The following is a 20,864-nucleotide window of genomic DNA, read 5'->3' on the forward strand; positions in this document are numbered from 1 at the left end:
CTTAAATTAATAAAAGAGCAAAGAACATTTGTTCAGTATTTTCAAACAATATTGAAACTTGAGTGATAAAACCAACATGTTTCTGTTGTAAATGAATAATACTGAGTGTAAACAGCTGAGTGTTGCAGCTGTTGACTGAAGTTTGTTTTATTCTGAAATAAAATCTGAAAGTGAAGTTCAGTGTTTGTGTTTGTGACTGGAGAGTTTTCAGCAGTAACGACTTTCTGACACTAGATGGAGCCACTTCATCACCATTAAACTGATACTGTTATTACCAGTACTGCATATACTACTACTATTACTACCACCAGTACTGCATATACTACTACTATTATTACCACCAGTACTGCATATACTACTACTATTATTACCACTAGTACTGCATATACTACTACTATTATTACCACCAGTACTGCATATACTACTACTATTATTACCACCAGTACTGCATCTACTACTACTATTATTACCACCAGTACTGTGTGTACTACTACTATTATTACCACTAGTACTGCATATACTACTACTGACATTACCACCAGTACTGTGTGTACTTCTACTGTTATTCAAACTGACACAACTACTAGTACTGGCTGTTATATACTCATTACTGGAACTACAAGTAATACTGTCATTCCTACTGCCACAAGTACTGTAATTCTATGTTACTAGCAGTACTACCATGACTTTGAAAGCTTTTATTAATGCTGTTAAAGTTACTACATCAACTACTTCTGATACTTTTACTAATACTATTAGTACTGCTGTTGTTACCTTTATAGGTACTACTACTATCATTAAGATAACTATTACTAGTATTACTGTTACTCCTGCTGCCTTTACTCTTGTTATAATACTACTATGTTGCTAAAAGGACAGAACTCCTCATGCACAGCCAGTAGACAGGTGCTGGTCAGTCGCAGGAACGTATAAGGTGAAAATCAAAATTAACCACACTGTAATGACTCTACTGTGACTTTATTAAGAGCGAACAACGCGTTTTGCCTGTAGCTTCTTCAGGTTCGCTCAGTACAACTGCTGAGTACTTAGGTGTGATAAATACATCTGAATCACATGACTCATTATCACAGTCTTCATTTTCTCAAAGTGAACATTTTACAAAGGGCACGACAATAAAAATATATACATATTACAAAAAACATGACGTGATTAATGTTGCACAAAGTTACAAGAATGACACCATTTTACATAATTAAACTTCATGACCTCCAGTAAACAACTGACTGAATACGATGAGCTAATTTCTTTAGCAGAATGGACTACAGGTCCTACAGCTGTCCCTCTACATCACTAAATGGGGACCTAGTGGCTCATCTCTCCCTAAGAGTCCAAATAACCTGTGGAGAGAAATACAAGTTAATATTTACATATCTCAGACGAAAACTCAAATCCTGTGTTTCATAAAGTTAACATACTCTGGTATGTTAACTGGTGTTCAGCAACTATTATGCCATCTCAAACTAAGAGTTGCTGAACATAAGGCTGCCGTTAGAAATGGTAATATGGATTATGCCATTGCTAGACACTACAAGGAGAAAAACCATGGGTCGGCTACTTCCCTCAAATTTATCGGCATTGAAAGAGAGCGACCCAATCCAAGAGGTGGTAACTTGATTAACCAGCTCTTAAGAAGGGAGGCATTTTGGATTTATGAACTGAATATTATTGAACCTTATGGACTTTATGAAACACAGGATTTGAGTTTTTGTCTGAGATATGTAAATATTAACTTGTATTTCTCTCCACAGGCTATTTGGACTCTTAGGGAGAGATGAGCCACTAGGTCCCCATTTAGTGATGCAGAGGGACAGCTGTAGGACCTGTAGTCCATTCTGCTGAGGAAATAAGCTCATCGTATTCAGTCAGTTGTTTACCAGAGGTCATGAAGTTTAATTGTGTAAAATGGTGTAATTCTTGTAACTTGTCATGATTTTTGTAATATGTATATATTTTTATTGTCGTGCCCTTTGTAAAATGTTCACTTTGAGAAAATGAAGACTGTGATAATGAGTCATGTGACTCAGATGTATTTATCACACCTGTGAGTACTCAGCAGTTGTACTGAGCGAACCTGAAGAAGCTACAGGTCAGTCACAGTAGAGTCATTACAGTGTGCGGTGGTTTATTTTGATTTTCAACTACTATGTTGCTATTAAAGTTGCTTTTACTACTGTTACAGTTACTGCTGCCACTTGTGTTATTGTAAATACGGTTATTGATACTATGACAACTGAAACAAGGTTATTTAAATAATACTACCCTGTCACAGATGCTGTTGTGTATGAATCTGTGTCTTTAGTGTTTTCAGATTTTAATGATCACTCTCTGAGAATCACAATCACCTGAAAACTCGTCTTTTACATTCAAAGACACCACAGCTTCCTGACACAGAGGGCAGACTGCAAGTCAAAGAGTTTCACTTCCGCTGTTGAGCGCCGGATGAAACTTTCAGACCTCTGACTGACTTGGTATTTGCGGTTTAGATCATCAGATCTTACGCAGGACATGATCACCTTGTGAAATAGGAAGTGAAGAGCATTTTTCATTCTGTTGTTTCAGGTTGCAGCTGCGTTGGGTTTCAGACGGTTTTACTCTTGTTTCTGCTGCTGAAACTGATCATGGAGCTTCTGTGGATGATCCTGCCGGTGTTTCTGGTCTGTGCCGAGGCTGAGAATGTGACTGAGGTGAAGGCAGAGCTGGGTCAAAATGTCACCTTAACCTGCTCTGTGGAGGTTTCAGACATCTACTGGTACATGGAGATCCACAATCAGTTGAGAGTGCAGATCCTCCGCACTTTTGGTAAAACAGACGATAATCCCAGCTACTGTGATCCTGAGTTCAAAACCAAATATTCAGTCCTGGAAAACAGACTTGTGATTACAAATGTCACTGCAGAGGACTTCAGGTGTTACTTTTGTGCAAAGAAGCAAAATGACTGCATTCATTTTGAGGGAACTATCAGCCTCGTCTCAGGTAAGCAACACATTTTTGAAGAACTTACCTGTGTGACACTTTAGCCAATTTTCATGATCACTTATACTCATTCTGTCTTTATGGTTGTAAAAGTTAAAGACTGACCTTTTAAATGAGACCAGGGGTATGACTGTAAGCTAAAGGGTTGAAGAACAGTCACCTACTTATTTTGGGTCCATTATTTTTGGGGTGCCTGGTAAGAGGTCTGTTCTGTCCCAGTGTATCATGTAATGTTTATTGATTATAGAGGTAATAGAATGGTTGGATATGTGATTGTTGATAGATGTAAGAAACAGTTATACATCGCATGTGTCACAGATACGAGTACAACAAAGTGCTTTTTGTATCATGTAACAGCAGCTGTAACCCTTCAAACAGTAGTCGAAGTTTAAACGCTGATGTCTGTTCTGTTCTATGTGTTTTGTTTTGAAATTTAGTTTATTAAGGTTAATATACGGTTGTTATTTATCAAAAGAGACGTCTTGAACGTATCCTGAAGCAGTGGTCCTCAGTACGTTTACATCATCATGTTGTTTTGGAACAAGTAAAGGCGTCTGAAACCGCCTCGATGATTGTATCCAACAATTTTTGTAGCTTTCTGAAACCAACCATCCGACAATCACCCCCACTTTAAAGGTTCAAACTGCTTCAAGCAAAGTAGTTTGTATGAGGTGTCACATCCTCGATGCCACCCACAGATCATCAGAAATGGTTTCAGTGGTAATATCTGATCATTTTGCAAATCCTAAAGGGCTTTTACATGCTCGTGCATGAGTCACAAGTATGGCATTTGTTTTGACCAGGAAAACATTTAAATGAAATGATCTCATGTAGTAAACAGGAGGTTTTGTTGTTGCAAATGAGCGCCTGTTACAACTGGCCACTTTTGAAAAAACCTGCCGTCATAGCCTCCTGCCCAGGGATAGATTTCAAGTGTTTGAATTTTATCTTATTGAAATTGAACCTCGAACAACTCCTCAACTGTAAAGGCCACACATATGTGTACAACAAAGTGTGTTTTGTATTGTCTAATAGCAGCTGTAACGCCCTCTCTTCCATGTTTCCAGTGTTGGGATAGGTGTGGCTACGTCCAATTTTTGTACAATTTTTGTAAGTTATCAAAACCAACAATCTGCCCTTCTATGTAATTTTTGAAACAGAGGACCTGAATCTCATTTTACTGTTGACAGTAGAGTTTGTTGTAAGTTCAAACACTCAGGTGACATCATTTAAGTCCATCAGCATCTCTTCCGTTTCTTTGTTCATCTTTGTCACTTCTCTTTTTCCAGACTCCATCACTCCGTCCAACGTCTCCAAAACAAACAACAACCAGCAGCGCATTCAGGGAATATGGCAGAGTCAGACGATTCTTTTCAGCTCGTTTGCCCTGAACGGCCTCCTCGTGTTATTGGTAATAGGTGAGTCTGTTAGTTGTTTTTTAGCCACAGAAGACTTCTGTGGTTCGCTGCACTATAAATACCAAGAGCTGCTGCATGAGCTCTTCAACGCACAGATCAAAGTTTCTGTGAGCAGAGACGACCTGCACAGCATAAAACGTCTTAATGCTGAAGTTTTTCATAAATAAACTTAAATTTAAATGAACAATTATTGAATCATTTATCACAACAGTTATTGCAGTCAGCAGTTATTTGATGAAACGATCATTTGGTTTTTTTGACTGAAATATTACAATTTCTCTCATGGATTTAGAGCAGAAGTATAGATTGCAGCTCGTTGGATGTAAAGTTTATATTCTTGGAGGCGAGCGGTTTCCTCCTGACTGTGACTCACCTGACGCTCTGTTGGCAGGTTTGTGTTTAACATCTCTGTATCCGAAAAGTAAGAAATCCAAATGCCAGGTGAATGAGCCTTCATCTCCGACCTCTGGGAACCCGGAGGCACCACAGGTAAACACACTGCTGCTGTTAATACTGATATTACTGATAATGCTACTGCTAATGCAACTATGAGTTACTTCTACTGCTACCACTGCTGTTACCACAGTTGACACTACTGCTGTTACCAGTGCTACCACTACTGCTGTTACCACTGCTAACACTACTGCTGTTACCACAGCTAACACATCTGCTGTTACCAGTGCTACCACTACTGCTGTTACCACTGCTAACACTACTGCTGTTACCACAGCTAACACATCTGCTGTTACCAGTGCTACCACTACTGCTGTTACCAGTGCTACCACTACTGCTGCTACCACAGCTAACACTACTGCTGTTACCACTGCTACCACTACTGCTGCTACCACAGCTAACACTACTGCTGCTACCACTACTGCTGCTACCTCAGCTAACACAACTGCTGTTACCCCTGCTAACACTACTGCTGTTACTGCTGCTAACACTACTGCTGTCACCGCTGCTAACACTACTGCTGTTACCGCTGCTAACACTACTGCTGTTACCGCTGCTAACACTACTGCTCTCAACACTGCTAACACTACTGCTCTCAACACTGCTAACACTACTGCTCTCTACACTGCTAACACTACTGCTGTTACAGCTGCTAATACTACTGCTCTCAACACTGCTAACACTACTGCTGTGACCACTGCTAACACTACTGCTGTTACCGGTGCTAGCACTACTGCTGTCACCACTGCTAACACTACTGCTGTTACCGGTGCTAGCACTACTGCTGTCACTGGTGCTAACACTACTGCTGTTACCGGTGCTAACACTACTGCCGTTACTGGTGCTAACACTTCTGCTGTTACTGGTGCTTACACTACTGCCGTTACTGGTGCTAACACTACTGCTGTTACTGGTGCTAACATTACTGCTGTCAGCACTGCTAACACTACTGCTGTTACCAGTGCTAACACTACTGCTGATACCAGTGCTAACACTACTGCTGATACCAGTGCTAACACTACTGCTGTTACCAGTGCTAACACTACTGCTGTCACCACTGCTAACACTACTGCTGTTATCAGTGCTAACACTACTGCTGATACCAGTGCTAACACTACTGCTGATACCAGTGCTAACACTACTGCTGTTACTGGTGCTAACACTACTGCTGTCACCACTGCTAACACTACTGCTGTTACCACTGCTAACACTACTGCTGATACCAGTGCTAACACTACTGCTGATACCAGTGCTAACACTACTGCTGTTACTGGTGCTAACACTACTGCTGTCACCACTGCTAACACTACTGCTGTTACCACTGCTAACACTACTGCTGATACCAGTGCTAACACTACTGCTGATACCAGTGCTAACACTACTGCTGATACCAGTGCTAACACTACTGCTGTTACTGGTGCTAACACTACTGCTGTCACCACTGCTAACACTACTGCTGTTACCACTGCTAACACTACTGCTGATACCAGTGCTAACACTACTGCTGTCACCACTGCTAACACTACTGCTGTTACCACTGCTAACACTACTGCTGATACCAGTGCTAACACTAATGCTGTCACCACTGCTAACACTACTGCTGCTACTACTGTTGACACTATCGTTGTCACTAGTCTCTTTTACACCTTTTCTTCTTCCTTATTCTACTACTGCTAATAGTATCATCAGTAGTACTACTCATGTACTGTACTGTATACTTTACATTGTGTATTTCAGTATGAGGAGATCGAGCTGAGAGTCCCTCCAGCTACTGCTCAAATGGACTGTATTTATTACAAGGTTCAGCTTCCTCATTCCATGCTGCCACAACACTGACAGAGCCTGAACACCTAGACGTTATCTGGACACCTGGACGTTACCTGGATGTTACATGAACACCTGGACGTTACCTGAATATCTAGACATTATGGGGTCACCTGGACATTACCTGAACACCTGGACGTTACCTGAACACCTGGACGCTAGTCCACTCACCTGTAGCACGCTATATATGTTGACATTCAAGCAGTTTCCAAGAAGTGAGAGGATTCTCTGCTGAACTACCTCAAAGCAACAATTTGCAGTACAAAAAGGGTTTATTCTTACAGTCCAGGTGTGTCTGACACCTCACTGTGAGACACACCTGGACTGTTTTTGAACTGATGGAAGGTTTTCTTTGAGTGAAGCCATGACGGTGGAGAAAATATAGAAAATCTGATGAATATTAAGGCAGTTAAACTTTTTTTTTTTTGAGGTCCAAGCATGGAGAGACTCTGCAGCAACTTTCAACCAAACCTGGTCAGGTAGGGAGGTAGGTTTAAGGTGGTTTAACATTTACAGTGGCTGAGCCAGAGTTTATGATGGTGTTGTGATCATGCTATTTTTAATTTATGAAAAACTTGGGGTTATGTGTATGTTTATTTATTTTTTCTTTCTTTGTATCTCTGGATGACTCAAACAATTATGGAACAATAACACCTGTCAAAAAACTCTTAAGAATCAATCGTAACTGCTACATCTGTGAAAATGTCACCAAAATGTAGGAAAAACAGAGAAGAATCTTTTATATAGTGGCCAAATGATAAGTTTATTATTCTGTGAAATTCATGGAAACAGATTTCTGCAAGGAAAACAAAAATAAACGGATAAAAAGGTAGTTATGATAAGTTAATATACTCAAAGTGGAAAGTAAGGTAAGTTAAAATAATAATTTTTATAATTAAAATAATTTATGAGATACTCATAAATTATTGAGTATTATAATCGTACATATGTACCGTACGTATTATAATCAAACAAAAGTTTGTTTTATCATTTATTAAAATGAGATACTAAGTCATAATCATGTTATTATACATAATTATAAATAATAATTATTTTGTAAGTAGTTATTATGAGAAAATACATCAAAGTTTTGGATTTTTCTTTTAATAGTCAGAATTATGGGATTAAAAAAGTCAAGATTTGGAGATAATGAGTCAAACATTTGACTCACTAAGTCTATTTTACTTAATAGTAAGTTAAAATTGTGACTTAATATCCCATAATTTATATTTTTTATTCATATAATCATTTTGATTTACCATGATTATATTTTATTTTTGTCATTGTAAGAATTTTATATATAATTTTTATTTTCCTGTCAGAAATTGGCTTCTATAAGAATAACTTGTAAAACACTTAAAAAATTAACCATTGTAGTCGGATATCATGAAAATTGCTCTGCATCATGTTTGGTAATAGTAGTAATTTCTTACGTGGTTTAAAAATTTATAAGTGTAATTGTTTTAGATGTTTCTCCACTTCTGATGTACTGTGAACTACTACCATGTTTCAACTGTTTATTGATTACTGTAACTGACTCACTGATCAGTGGAGGACTAAAGCTTGTCAGTTGGTTATTGTGACAATAAATATACTAAAAGTCAGTGTCACATCAATTTGTTATTCTAGTTTTGTGAGTTTATTTTCCTTCTTAAGTTGCTGTCCGCCTCACAACCGTCAAACAACTGTCAGCGTTGGTTTCTTTTATCTATGACCGCCATCTTCTTCTGACCAAACAGTTTTATCTGCATGAGTCAGTTTTGTCGTTCCAGTTCCAGAGAACTTGTTGGATTCATGTGAGTAAATTGAGGGAAACATTTGCGTTACGTTCAGTCTGATTAACCTGAAAACTGAGTCTTGTGGTCAAATCACCTCGGGGTCTTGTGGGATGTGGGAGCGTTCAAAGTGTTTGTATCTTTGCTTCCTGTTTCTTCTCAAAGCTGCAACCACAGACTCACTGCTATTTGACTTTCAAACCGTACACATCAGATTAATGCTGGTGCATTTTCATGTCTGTTTGTACAGATTTCTAGTGACGTCCTGAATGAGCCTGATGCTCTGCAACTTTTAAAGTTTAAGTCTCAGTTCTTGATGATGTGATGGCTTCTTGGTTTGTCATATGTCATCACTCCGAAGAACACAAGTCATTGCTCTAAAGTGTACTTCTTCAATTTTTAAGGAAACTGTGGTGTTGGTGATTGAGTTGATTATTTGCTCTGTCACTCTTTCTAAATTTCAACCACTAAGTCTAAAACATGTCACAGTTTGATAAAATGGTTCCTGTTCCCATCAGTGCTGCGTAGTCTGTGGCTTAGACCTTCTAGACTTAAGTTGGCAAACTCTTCAGGGTGTGTTTTTCATTATCCGGCAGTGTTTAACCCAACTGTTCAACTACTTAAGTGACAGCCATCCATTAAGTGATTATCCCACAACTGAATGGAAAGTCTTTTGTAATTTGTACAAAACTAAAAGCCATTTTTTACATCCCCGTTTCCAACCTCTGTGACCAACAAAATACATGTATGTGGTGGTAAAGAAAGTAAAGTAAAAGCATTAATATGTCTATTAAAGCTCCTCTTATAAATGACCTGCGTCTCAGTTCCCCAAAGGTTTGTTTTGGGTCAAATGAAGTCTTCAGGGGAAATGCCAGGATTACGTTCTCCTTCATGAAAACCCTGTTTCCCAGAAACTATATGTATTTACAACTAAATTGCATCAACAAATATGTTTTTGTAGAAAATAATGTTGAGTCATGTGTTTGGCAAGTTGCAAAAATGATATAGAGCATATGAGTGAAATGTTAAGGTACAACATATTTTATATTTAATATCTATATTGTTAACCTTTTAATAAACTTTTAAAACTTGTATTGTTATGTTTAGACACTGGCAGCACTTGGTTGAGGTCAAAGAAATGTCCCGTGTTGTTCAGTGCCATATAAATGTACCGTAGCTTCATTCATTTGCAAAAAACACTTCCTGTGAACATAATCCAGTCAGAAATTTCTAAAACCTTCAAATGCAAATTCACTTTACAACTTGATCTGTTCAGCTTGTTTTTGCATCGTGTCCCATAGTGGGTTAAATGACATAAGGTGACACATTTACTGTAGAGACATAACACTTTAAACAGCTATTTGATGTTTTTTAGTTCTTTACAATTTCCCAAAGTCAGAAATGAATCTAGAAAACACACCACCATCACCGTACTTACTTTCTTTAACACATAAAGAAGACATAATCAAAGTTTCTCAACTTTTTCTCATAACTGAAATTCTGACTCCCAGTATTTTAAATGACTTTTTTAATCTAGCAAGTAGCGAGTAATCTGCCTCACCCAAGGACGCTACACCTGGAGGCACAACCACGTCCTTCAACAACTGGCGCTAGTGCTGGAAGACAGGAGGACAAACAACAACCGCTGGCTTCTAAAAACACCCTGGCCTTTGAGCCAGCAGGAAAGGGACCAAACAGGTCAACTGCAGGAAAAGAATCAAGCCCACCGGATACAGCCTGGGATTCGAAGATGGTCGATCTAGACTAGGAGCTCACCTTCCCACCGGAGATCATTACAACCAGTCTCAGGCCGGATCTGATCCTGTGGTCAGCCTCACAAAAGGCCCAGTTCATCATAGAACTGGCGGTGCCATGGGAGGATGCAGTTGGTGAAGCGTACAAACACAAAAGGCTGAAGTACTCTGATCTGGCAGCTGAAGCAGAACAGAAGGGCTGGAGAACACAGGTGCTCCCTGTGGAGGTCGGCTGCTGGGGTTTTGTGGCCATGTCAACCACCAGGCTGCTGAAAGGAATGAGAGTCCGAGGACAGGCCCTCCGACAGTCGAGCGAAGCAGAAATCAACAAAACTGTCACACTCTGCCTGGACTTTGTGTGTTTTTTGGTCTTTTTATGTTCTTGTGTTCTTTGGGGTCTCCTGGTTTACACCTCTGTTTAGTCCTTGGGGTCATGTGGGTTTTCTTGTTATATTTGGGTGGTGGGTTTGGACTGCCTTTTGTTGTTTAGCCTGGTGTGTAGTATACTTTAGTTTAGGTTCGTGGTGGTTCTTGGACAGGTTGGTGTGGGTTGCATTTAGAGTATTGTGTTTTCTGGGTTTTAGTTTTGTTACTTGTGTGTTCATGTACTCCTCCTCACCTGCACTGCTTCACCCTCGTTAGCCCTGCTCTGTGTCTTCCCCACACCTGCCCTGTATCAGTCTCGTCAGCCCTGCCCTGCTTCCTGTGTTTCCCTCAGCCAATCACTCCCAGCCTGCCCTTGTGTCTCGTCACCTGTTCCCCATTCCCTGATTAGTTTAGTCTGTATTTAAGGTCTGGTTTTGAGTTGAGTCTTTGTTGGATCATTCGTTTTGTTTCGTCTGCTAGTCCGGCCTCTGCGTTTGGGTCCACTCCTGCTTCCCCAACCTGACAGAAACACCAAGGAAGGAGGGTGCTCACCTGATGACCCCAGTGAACCTTCTACCACTCCGCCCCCCCCCCCCCCCCCCCCCGCTGCTGGTTATGATTCACAGTCTACATAAGAAACCTGGACTCGGCTGATCCTCTTGAAGTTCTGTTGCTATGTGGGCCTGTCAAGGAAATACCAAGGAAAGAAGGTGCTCACCTGATGACCTCACTGAAGAGTTTATTCCTACTCCCACTCAAAGAATGACTGCCGATTATAATACAAGACTGTAAAACCAAGTCCTGTCAGCTCAACTGCATATCAGGGTCACAATCCACGGTTGAGAAACGTGTAATGTGATATAACTAAAATATATAAAAACATGCATAATGTTTTTAGAAAATCTCATAGCTACATGAATGAATCAATTTTCTTTGCACCCCCTCCTTTCCTGTAGGCAGAAAAGAGGTTGAGTTCTTTCCCATCACCGGCCCTGTGGGAGGAGGGTGTTAAAAAAACATGCTGCTGTATGGTTAGATGGTGGGTAGACGAACAACCTTACATCAACCTAAGCCTGAGCTTCACTCACTATATTGACCTCTGGAATCAAGATTTAACTTTTAGAAATCCTTTCAAATCTTCATATTTTGTTAGCTCATCGTAGTTTCTGCATGTAAAATATAGTTTAGGAAGTAAAAAGTAAGAATTAAAATAAGAATATACTCAGTTGCAGAATTTTTAAACTATACTGAAGCACACAGATGTACTTGGTTACTAGTAGAGTGAAATGGATGTAATGTCTCCGGCCTGTCTGATGAATGCAGAGCTGGCGTCAGGATGTGGTTAAACCAGCTAAGCATGTATACTCACACAGTTAAAGTTAAGTAACTAACACACGTCTTGTTTGTTTCATCAGCACAAACAACCTCAGTTTGCGGTTGTAGGAGGAGGTTTGTGCAGCAACTATCTCTCCTTTTTAGAGGTGTTGCGACTGTTTGTGGTGTTGGTGTTAAGACCTTGTTTTTCCTTGTTCTTTCAATGTTGTCTGTCAAGTTGCAGTTAAATGCGGTTCTGCAAGCTGCAAACAATCCAAGATACAAATCTGCAAAACAGGTAATAGGGGAAGTAATCTTTCCAACCACGAAGGAAAAAAAAAACCCACATTAACTAAAAGGTGTTGAAGCACGCAAATGCAAATTAAAAAAAACCAACTGTGCAAATGTAAAAACTTTATATCAAAGCAATCTGATTTATATCTCAGCAAGTAAAACCATGATTAAAATAACTACAGCTGAGGTTCAGAGTTTAGCAGCAGTAGAGGAGACAATCACATTGCAAGTTTTATTTATTAGCTGTTCTGGTGCTTTCTATCACATCACATGAACTTCAGCAGCACATATCAAAGAAATTGTTGATTATTCTCTAATATGTTGACTCAACAGCTGAGACTCACAGAATCTAAATATAAACGTCTGGAAATCCATTACAAACTCCCATCTGCTGATTAAGATCTTGTGGTGTTAAAAACACCTTCCAGAACAGAACAAAACGAAAGCTACGTGTAACTCTAGCCCAACAAAAATGACTGAACTCTCACCTAAATCTTGAAATACTCAGCCAAAACACAACACCATGTAATTATCTGTCAGGCTGTTGATACAATAAATATATTCACCACAAATTTTTGGTTGTGCAATTTTAACAGCTGAGTGATAAGGCTGTTTTTATTTTTAGTTGTGAAGAGCCTTCAGGCAGCTTTACAGATGGGTTTTTTTTTTTTTAAACCACAGCACAACTAAAGATCACAATAATGAAGAACTCTCAGAGTGAACTGAGAGTGGCTGTTATGTAGAAAGACACATAAACTACTTCCTCTTTTCAAACTGGAGGTCAGAAATCATCTGATCAACACGTTGGTACCCGAGCAGTTAGAAGTTGCCTTTATTTCCATCTTATGCTAATATTTCATGTCCATCTAATTAATTATTGCTTCACTGTAAGTTAATTTGGGGTTTAACGGTTTAAATGTACATTTTTTTTTTGTTTTACTTTCATTCATTTAATCAGAAAACCAGAAATCGTAAAACAAATGTGAAATCGCCCCGACTTAATTATTTCTTCACTGAACTGTCATGTGAATCAGTAGATTTCTCAACAGTATCATTGTTGTCATCATCATGAGGCTGTAACACTCATGTCTGCTTTTTACCACAAAGGTCAAAGGTCAAAGCCGGAATGGCGAAACTAGACACTGGAAGATTAAAAATAATCCCTAAAAAAGTGAAACTTGCTTGTTTTGTTTTGACTGACGGCTGCTGCCTGTCTTATGACACATCGCCCACGTACAAAATGATTTTTGTAACTTACAGTTTATTGTAAGTTTATTCTCCTGAGACTTACCAATATATACAGTATATACATATACAGTATAACCTTAATGACCATATATAGCCTTAATAACTATATATAAGCTTAGTAACTATATATAACCTTAATAACCATATATATCTATCATTACTACGTGCCTAACCCCAAACCAAACATCAATTCTGAAACTGAAAGTGTCAAGGTGGTTTGTGGGGACAGATTAATACATAACTGTTTATGTCACTTAATTCTCTTAAAACTTGCAGCAGTAGTAGTGGTGGCAACATTGATAGTAGTTGTTGTGGTTGCAGTAATTTTAATAGCAGTAGTTTTAATCATTAGAGTAGCAGCCATTAGAATTGAACTGGAGTAGTAGCCATAGTACTAGTTATAGCAATGCACATAGTAGAAACATGAGATTTAGTAGTACTTATTATTAGTAGTAGCTGCAGAAGAAGTATTAGCATTTGCAGTAATTGCAGCAGTGGCAGTAATGTAGCAACAGTAGTAGTTGTTGTTGTTGGTGTAGTTGCAATAGGGTTAATGGCAGTAGTATTTGTCAAACTTGAATTAAAACAGTTAAAGTTCTAGTTGTAGTAGTGCTAATAGTAACAGTATGAGATGTAGTGGTACTTATTAATAGTGATGTTTCACTTGTTTTCTTGGCTCACATCATAATATTTCAGCAGAACCTTCTTCAGAGCGCTTGAAGTATACAGGTTCAATTCAGTCATATTCAAGGGCAGATGAATACACAGCTGGGAACTGGACCCAGTTATTTAGGAAATTTGATATTGGAGTGCTCCCTTTTCATATTTTTGAAACATGTTCACTGGATCTTGGGTTTAGTTCTCCACTGAGAGTCCAATTGTTGAAGTGCAACCCGCTTTTCCAATTCAGTTCTCTCTTTCTGAAGTTGCTGCTGTGGTCTAAAAGTGGACAAATACAAACACGACATCATTTGAGGAACTTAATCAACTCACTGAGGCAGGGTCAGAGGAGGACGTGGAGAGTATTCTGTTGCTCCAAACTGCATTTGAAAACTTGGTCCAAATTGAAGGCCATGACACAGACATTAAACATCTGCTGTAATATTGTTGGAGTACAGACAACAACAACACATTCCCAGAGGCCTACGAATCAACAAAGCTCCAGCCTTTGGCACTGATGACCCTCAATTCTTAAAGAGGTGGGAACAGATCCCAAACAAATGTTCATTGGATTTAGAGGTACTGCTTATTGAAAAGTTAAAAGCTGAGAATTATAAGAAACTTGAAACAATAAAGGCTCTTGAAACTAAGGTCCACAGTCTTCACATGTCAGATAAGGTCACCCAAATGGAGGAGAAAATGATGAACTCCTTGGATTCATTCAAGACACAACTCAAACAATACAAGATGGAAAAATACTAACATGGTTTCGATGACTACAAACAGGAAACAGTCAACCAATGGCAAAGTCAACCCCTGAATGGAGACAGAGAACCTAAACAGGTGTCTCCCATCAATTTGATAACTATCTCTCAGCTGTGAGTGACATATCAAGCACACAAAGTTAGAATGAGGATTTACCAATCCACCACAGATCAACTGTGGGGGCAAACAAGGGCTGGAGACGGCCCAGGAGATCCCCAAGACAACTCAGTCACCAGTAGTTTCACTTACCCCCCACCCTCCAAACCTCAGCTCTAAGTAAAATTCTCTCATTTGCAGTGACTATTAAAGTTAATGCTTTCAATCTAAAAGTTGACACGTATAAGTTCATGAGACGACTTCATCTGAAATACCATATTCTACTGAACCGTCATCACAAATTGAGGAGATTGAAACTGGGTCATCATTTTGCCCTTCAACCAACTTCAGTCCTGTGATTGTGACATTTAACAAACTAGTTGAAAAGGATCTTGTAGAAATGCTAAAAAAGGACAAGGGCCCTAAGTATTCAAACTTGAACAATGAGGAGTGCAGTGCACTAGAAGAGTTCAAACAAACACTATTTGTCTGTTGATAAAGGGGGTGCAGTGGTTGTCTTAAACACTCAATATTATCATCAGATAATGCTTGAACTTTTGAACAGCCCCACCTATAAGAAGCAAAAGAGAAATCCTACAAATGGATTGAAATCTGAAATTGACAATCTACTGAAAGTTGCATTTGAATCAAACTGGATCTCAAAAGAAATTGGAAGCCTACCTGACTAAGCACTTACTAGTCACCCTCATTATTTATAGCCTTCCCAAAATCCCCCAACATCCTACAGAACCCCCCTCAGACCAGTAGTCTCAGGAAGAGGTTCTGTCACTGAACTGTTGTCAAAATATGTTGACTTCTTTTTGAAGGATTTTGTGGAGACACAACAGATACTTTATTGACTGAGCGATTGTACTTTGAATCAGAACACAATACTGGTTTCCCTTGATGTTGAAAACTTACATGGTTGCATCTCCATGAAGATGCTCTAAATTCAGCTGTCTATTACCTATCCAAGAGAGAGACAACACAAAGTCATCTTAATGCATTCCTGTTAGAACCGCTTCACCTTGTTCTGAGTCACAGCTGTATGCAATATGAATCCAACTGGTACCTCTAACATGCTGGGACTGCAATGGGGACAGCAACAGCGCCCTCTGTGGCTGGACTGATGGTGGGAAAATGGGAAGAAACACTTATACATGATCCCAATAACAATCCACTCAAAGATAAAACTATATAAATGGTACATTGATGACATCCTGTTATCTTGAGAGGGGACGCAGGAGGAATCGATGTCATATCTTAACAACAGCTCAAGTTTCCTGAAATCCACCTCTGAACAAAGCACTGACAAGATCAATTATTTGGATCAAACCATATATAAGATGAAACTAGAGTTATTCACTCTTCTAACTTCCTAAAAATCATGGAATGCAACTCATTATTGCATGCTGGTAGCAATGATCCCAAACATCTAAAGGATAATATCCCGGCAGCTCAAACACAACTGCTCAGATCTTAATGACTTTCAGTCCAATAAAAAAAAAAAAAACCATCATGGCTACTTGGCTCAAGGAAAGAGGCCATGCCTCCAACTCTATTCAGAAAGCCATACAACATGCCAACACCACCTCTCGCTCTGATCTCCTGTCTAATACACAAAAAACAAAAAAATCCAAGCCAAGCCTGTTTCTCTACTGAATATAATCATTGTGCTTCACAAATAAGAGATACTCAAGAGATACTGACATGTGCTTCAAGCAGAACAATCCTTGAAGGACTTCTGCATATCACCACCCCTTTTGTCATTCAGGAGAGCACCTATTACACACATTGACTCAACAAAACCACACGATTGACTACAACTGGCATGTATAGATGTGGTAACTGTGCCTGCTGCAACAATACAACAAACACGAAATTGCTCAGTCATCCCCACAGCTGGAGGAAATTTCAGATTTAGGAAATAATACACTGTAAGTTGACGCAGGTGATTTACATGTTATTACTTCCCTGTGGTCTAGTATACGCTGGACAAACTGAGCAACCCCTAAAACAATGAATATCAGAGCACAAAATTACACAATTGCAAAACATTCTGCTGAAGTAAATCATGCTTCACCCTCTTCATTAGAATTCTGTGGAATTGAGGAAGTCATGATGCCTACGAGAGGAAGTGATGTTCTGAAGAAACTGGCCCAGAGAGAAATGTTTTGGATAAAATTTTTTTGACCTCTACCTCTGACCTCTACCTCTGTCCTTTACCTCTGACCTCCACCTCTGGCCTCCACCTCTGGCCTCCACCTCTGTCCTTTACCTCTGACCTCTACCTCTGACCTCTACCTCTGACCTCTACCTCTGTCCTCTACCTCTGACCTCTATCTCTGACCTCTATCTCTGACCTCTACCTCTGGCCTCCACCTCTGGCCTCCACCTCTGACCTCTACCTCTGACCTCTACCTCTGACATCTACCTCTGACCTCTACCTCTGTCCTCTACCTCTGTCCTCTACCTCTGTCCTCTACCTCTGTCCTCTACCTCTGACCTCTACCTCTGACATCTACCTCTGACCTCTACCTCTGTCCTTTACCTCTGACTTCTACCTCTGACCTCTACCTCTGACCTCTACCTCTGACCTCTACCTCTGACATCTACCTCTGTCCTTTACCTCTGACCTCTACCTCTGACCTCTACCTCTGACATCTACCTCTGACATCTACCTCTGTCCTTTACCTCTGACCTCTACCTCTGACCTCTACCTCTGACATCTACCTCTGACATCTACCTCTGTCCTTTACCTCTGACCTCTACCTCTGACCTCTACCTCTGACATCTACCTCTGACCTCTACCTCTGTCCTTTACCTCTGACTTCTACCTCTGACCTCTACCTCTGTCCTTTACCTCTGACCTCTACCTCTGACCTCTACCTCTGACATCTACCTCTGACCTCTACCTCTGTCCTCTACCTCTGACATCTACCTCTGACCTCTACCTCTGTCCTTTACCTCTGACCTCTACCTCTGACCTCTACCTCTGACATCTACCTCTGACCTCTACCTCTGTCCTTTACCTCTGACTTCTACCTCTGACCTCCACCTCTGACCTCTACCTCTGATCTAGGTATCAAACGGGATCCCAAAATCTACACGTGAGACCACATTAGCCTGCTTAGGTAAGGTGTGGTAAGTTTGAATTATTGGTATTTAAACATTATTCTCACTGCTGCTTGCAAGTCTAGTTCAAAGATTATTTTAGGATGGCTGTTACCTCTTGAACTACACATCAGTGAATATTAACATTAGTCTGGCCTGGTCTATACCTTCACCTTGTTTATCCCATTTGCATTTCATTATTAATAATAGCCTTCTATCTAAAGCACATAACAACTGAAGTTTATTCATATATGTAGCCAAGTTGATTAAGATATGTATGCTACTGAGCACCGAAAGACAGACAGAGTGGTCATATTGGTTATCTCAGCTCAACCTAAGTGTGTTTCTAAGCTGTAGGTTGCTGAAAATATACTGTTTTTATTGTGATTCACCCTGAGACCGGACAAGCTCACAGTGAGTCATCGTCACCACTCTTCTTGTGAACTTGACATAACTTCATAAGGGGAAGCTAGGTGTTCCCCTTGTGTAAAATGTTTTTCTCTCCCATTTAGTTTGTTTCTCTTTCTCTCTTTCTCTTTGTCTGTGCTTGATTTTCATTCTTGTTTCTTTCTGACCTTCTGCCAATTATAACAGACATTTGAAGAACATTTGATTCAGGTTATTATATTTAACAGCTTTACATTAACCCCCTTTGAAAGGGCTTGAACCTTGAGAATTATTTTTTCAAACATACTTGAATATACTTGACATATTTGAAAGCCTTTGAATAAATGTTCAGTTCCATAAAGCTGCCACTAGTCTCGTCCTCTTGTGTGATAGATGTTATGGGTTTTGTGTTTTTAAATATAAAACTGAACTGAGCTCATTATTGGACCATTAAGGTTAAAGTCAAAAAGGCCTTAGAGGCAAAAAAAAAAGAGCAACAAAGTGCAAAAGGCCTTAAAGCAGCAAACCTCCAAAAGCAAAAAAGGAAAAAAGCCTCGAGACCTCTCTGGCCTCCATTTTTACATCATTTGTCTAAAGCATCTACATCTCAAAATCCATATATGCTCCCAAACAGAACATCAGCAAACTGTTGCATCATTGTTTGTGTTGCACAACACACTTCTTAGAATTCTAATAATATAATTTTTTTTTTTTAACATTTCCAAGACTTCACAGTTTAAGGTTAAGGATGTAGAGTATCAGACGGATGTAGAAGCCACAGCTCAGTCTGCAGCCCACCAGCTTCCTGCTGGTCTAAGTAGCACAAAGGTTACAATTCAGCTTAACTTACAATATTTTCCATCATGTGTTTTAGTTAATTTAGTTAATTTAGTTAATCAGTTTTCATTGAGTCCTTGCAGGGAATTATTTTAGAGGTTTGTGGTCAGTGGTGGCATCGCTCAGAGTGAAAGACTGCAAACGTTTGTAACAGAGGTTTGTGAAACCACAAGTAGGACAACCATGCCTCGTGTTTCGCTACCTGGTTTCGCTGATTAGCAACACGTTCAAAGCTACCACTAGCGTGACTGTGGTCCCAGATCAGGTATTTATTATCATCTCTCAGACTGAGACACCAACCAGACTACCAAAGGTTCTGTGTTCAATCATTCAATTTGTGGCTGCTGTTGGGTTTGTGCAACTGACATCACTCTACCTGAACATCACCCACAAAGAAAGAAAAACATAATAACAACCATAAATAACTTATCAAAGTATTCAAATCAAAACACGTGTCACAAGAATTAAATTTCCCTCATTGTGAAGTTAAGGATACAATGAGTACAAACACAGGATTTTCACAGGAACTTCATCACAAAAGGTTCAAAATGAGAGATCCCCATTCTGCCATAGAGGCATATCCCACCATATAAAACGCTTTGCTTATTCCCTGATCCAGAACTAACAAACCTCTGAAACAACGTGGTCGTGCTGTCTGTGGAAGGGCCGTGATGTTTTAGTCTCTCTTCCTAATCTTCCCAAAAAAAAAACGAACTGGGATCTAAAATAGATCTGCATGAGACAAGCTCTGGATGAGTTTCTGTCTTTTTAAACCCTCCTGCTCATGTGCATTCAGGGCAACTTTTCCTTAAGTTGATCACAAGTCCTCTAGCACCAGGTACATCCAGACCTGCGCTCTTTAACCATTTCACTACTCTGTCTCCTCTGACATGTCCTAACTCTTCGTGTACTTGCTTTAACATGTTTATTTTGTCAGGCTGTGGTACTTTGTTTAGACCATTTTCTCCATCTTTCCACTCATTAGGTACGATCAACCGCAAAGGCCCCAGTGTTGCTTTCCTGTCCTGAGCTAATTTATCAGCCTCCCTATTACCTTGAGATAGGTAGTCTGTGGCTTCAATGTGGCTCTCAATCTTCCCCATCTACACCAGAAGCCATGATTACTGTACCTCTGTAGGCTATCCCTCAGGATGTGCTAGTTACGTTAAGCTATCCTATTCTTAGCGTGGACCATTTTCTCATTCCTCCCTTCCTTGACTCCGCGACTCTAAGTACCTGCAGAGTGCTTCACTCCCTTGGTTAACTGTTTGATGGCGTCCCCCTATATTAGTTGCGCTACTTTCATAGGTAAACATTTGAGTGACATGTCTAACAAGGTGGGGTAATCAGTTTTAAAATCTTTGGGCCTCTGCGTTCTCATTTAACTCTTCAGAGATCCTTGTTTGGGCGCCATGTAATAGTTTCTGCCTTAGATAACGATACCTAGGCTGACCCCTGGCCTAGATATCAAATAGGTTCCCAAAATCTACACACGAGACCATCTTGGCCTGCTCAGGGAACCGATATTCAGCCTGGTTTCTATAATCACCAGCTGTCATTGAACT

At 39.8% G+C, this 20,864-nt stretch overlaps 2 protein-coding genes across 3 annotated transcripts in view; one reads left to right on the forward strand and one right to left on the reverse strand.

The window, feature by feature from the left end:
* Positions 1–20,864, reverse strand: part of LOC121891678 (protein NLRC3-like) — a 1,105,688-nt gene that overhangs the window by 311,939 nt on the left and 772,885 nt on the right. The window lies entirely within an intron of this gene.
* On the forward strand, positions 2,487–7,640 carry LOC121891721. 2 transcript variants are annotated; one of them, XM_042404288.1, is made up of 4 exons: positions 2,487–2,994; positions 4,284–4,412; positions 4,705–4,901; positions 6,603–7,640. In XM_042404288.1, the coding sequence occupies exons 1-4, from the start codon at positions 2,640–2,642 to the stop codon at positions 6,699–6,701; spliced, it is 780 nt and encodes a 259-aa protein (XP_042260222.1). In that variant the 5' UTR covers positions 2,487–2,639; the 3' UTR covers positions 6,702–7,640. The 2 variants fall into 2 exon arrangements, with proteins under 2 accessions (XP_042260222.1, XP_042260223.1); XM_042404289.1 differs by having other exon boundaries at positions 4,804–4,901; positions 6,603–7,638.

This window comes from Thunnus maccoyii, chromosome 24, assembly GCF_910596095.1.
Source record: "Thunnus maccoyii chromosome 24, fThuMac1.1, whole genome shotgun sequence".
In the NCBI taxonomy this organism is placed as follows: domain Eukaryota; kingdom Metazoa; phylum Chordata; class Actinopteri; order Scombriformes; family Scombridae; genus Thunnus; species Thunnus maccoyii.

Excerpts from the sequence above, each read along its gene's own strand:
- LOC121891721 (XM_042404288.1), top strand. The coding sequence starts at position 2,640 with ATGGAGCTTCTGTGGATGATCCTGCCGGTGTTTCTGGTCTGTGCCGAG. Across the intron at positions 2,995-4,283 it reads AACTATCAGCCTCGTCTCAG|ACTCCATCACTCCGTCCAAC; the intron begins GTAAGCAACACA and ends CTCTTTTTCCAG. Across the intron at positions 4,413-4,704 it reads CCTCGTGTTATTGGTAATAG|AGCAGAAGTATAGATTGCAG; the intron begins GTGAGTCTGTTA and ends TCATGGATTTAG.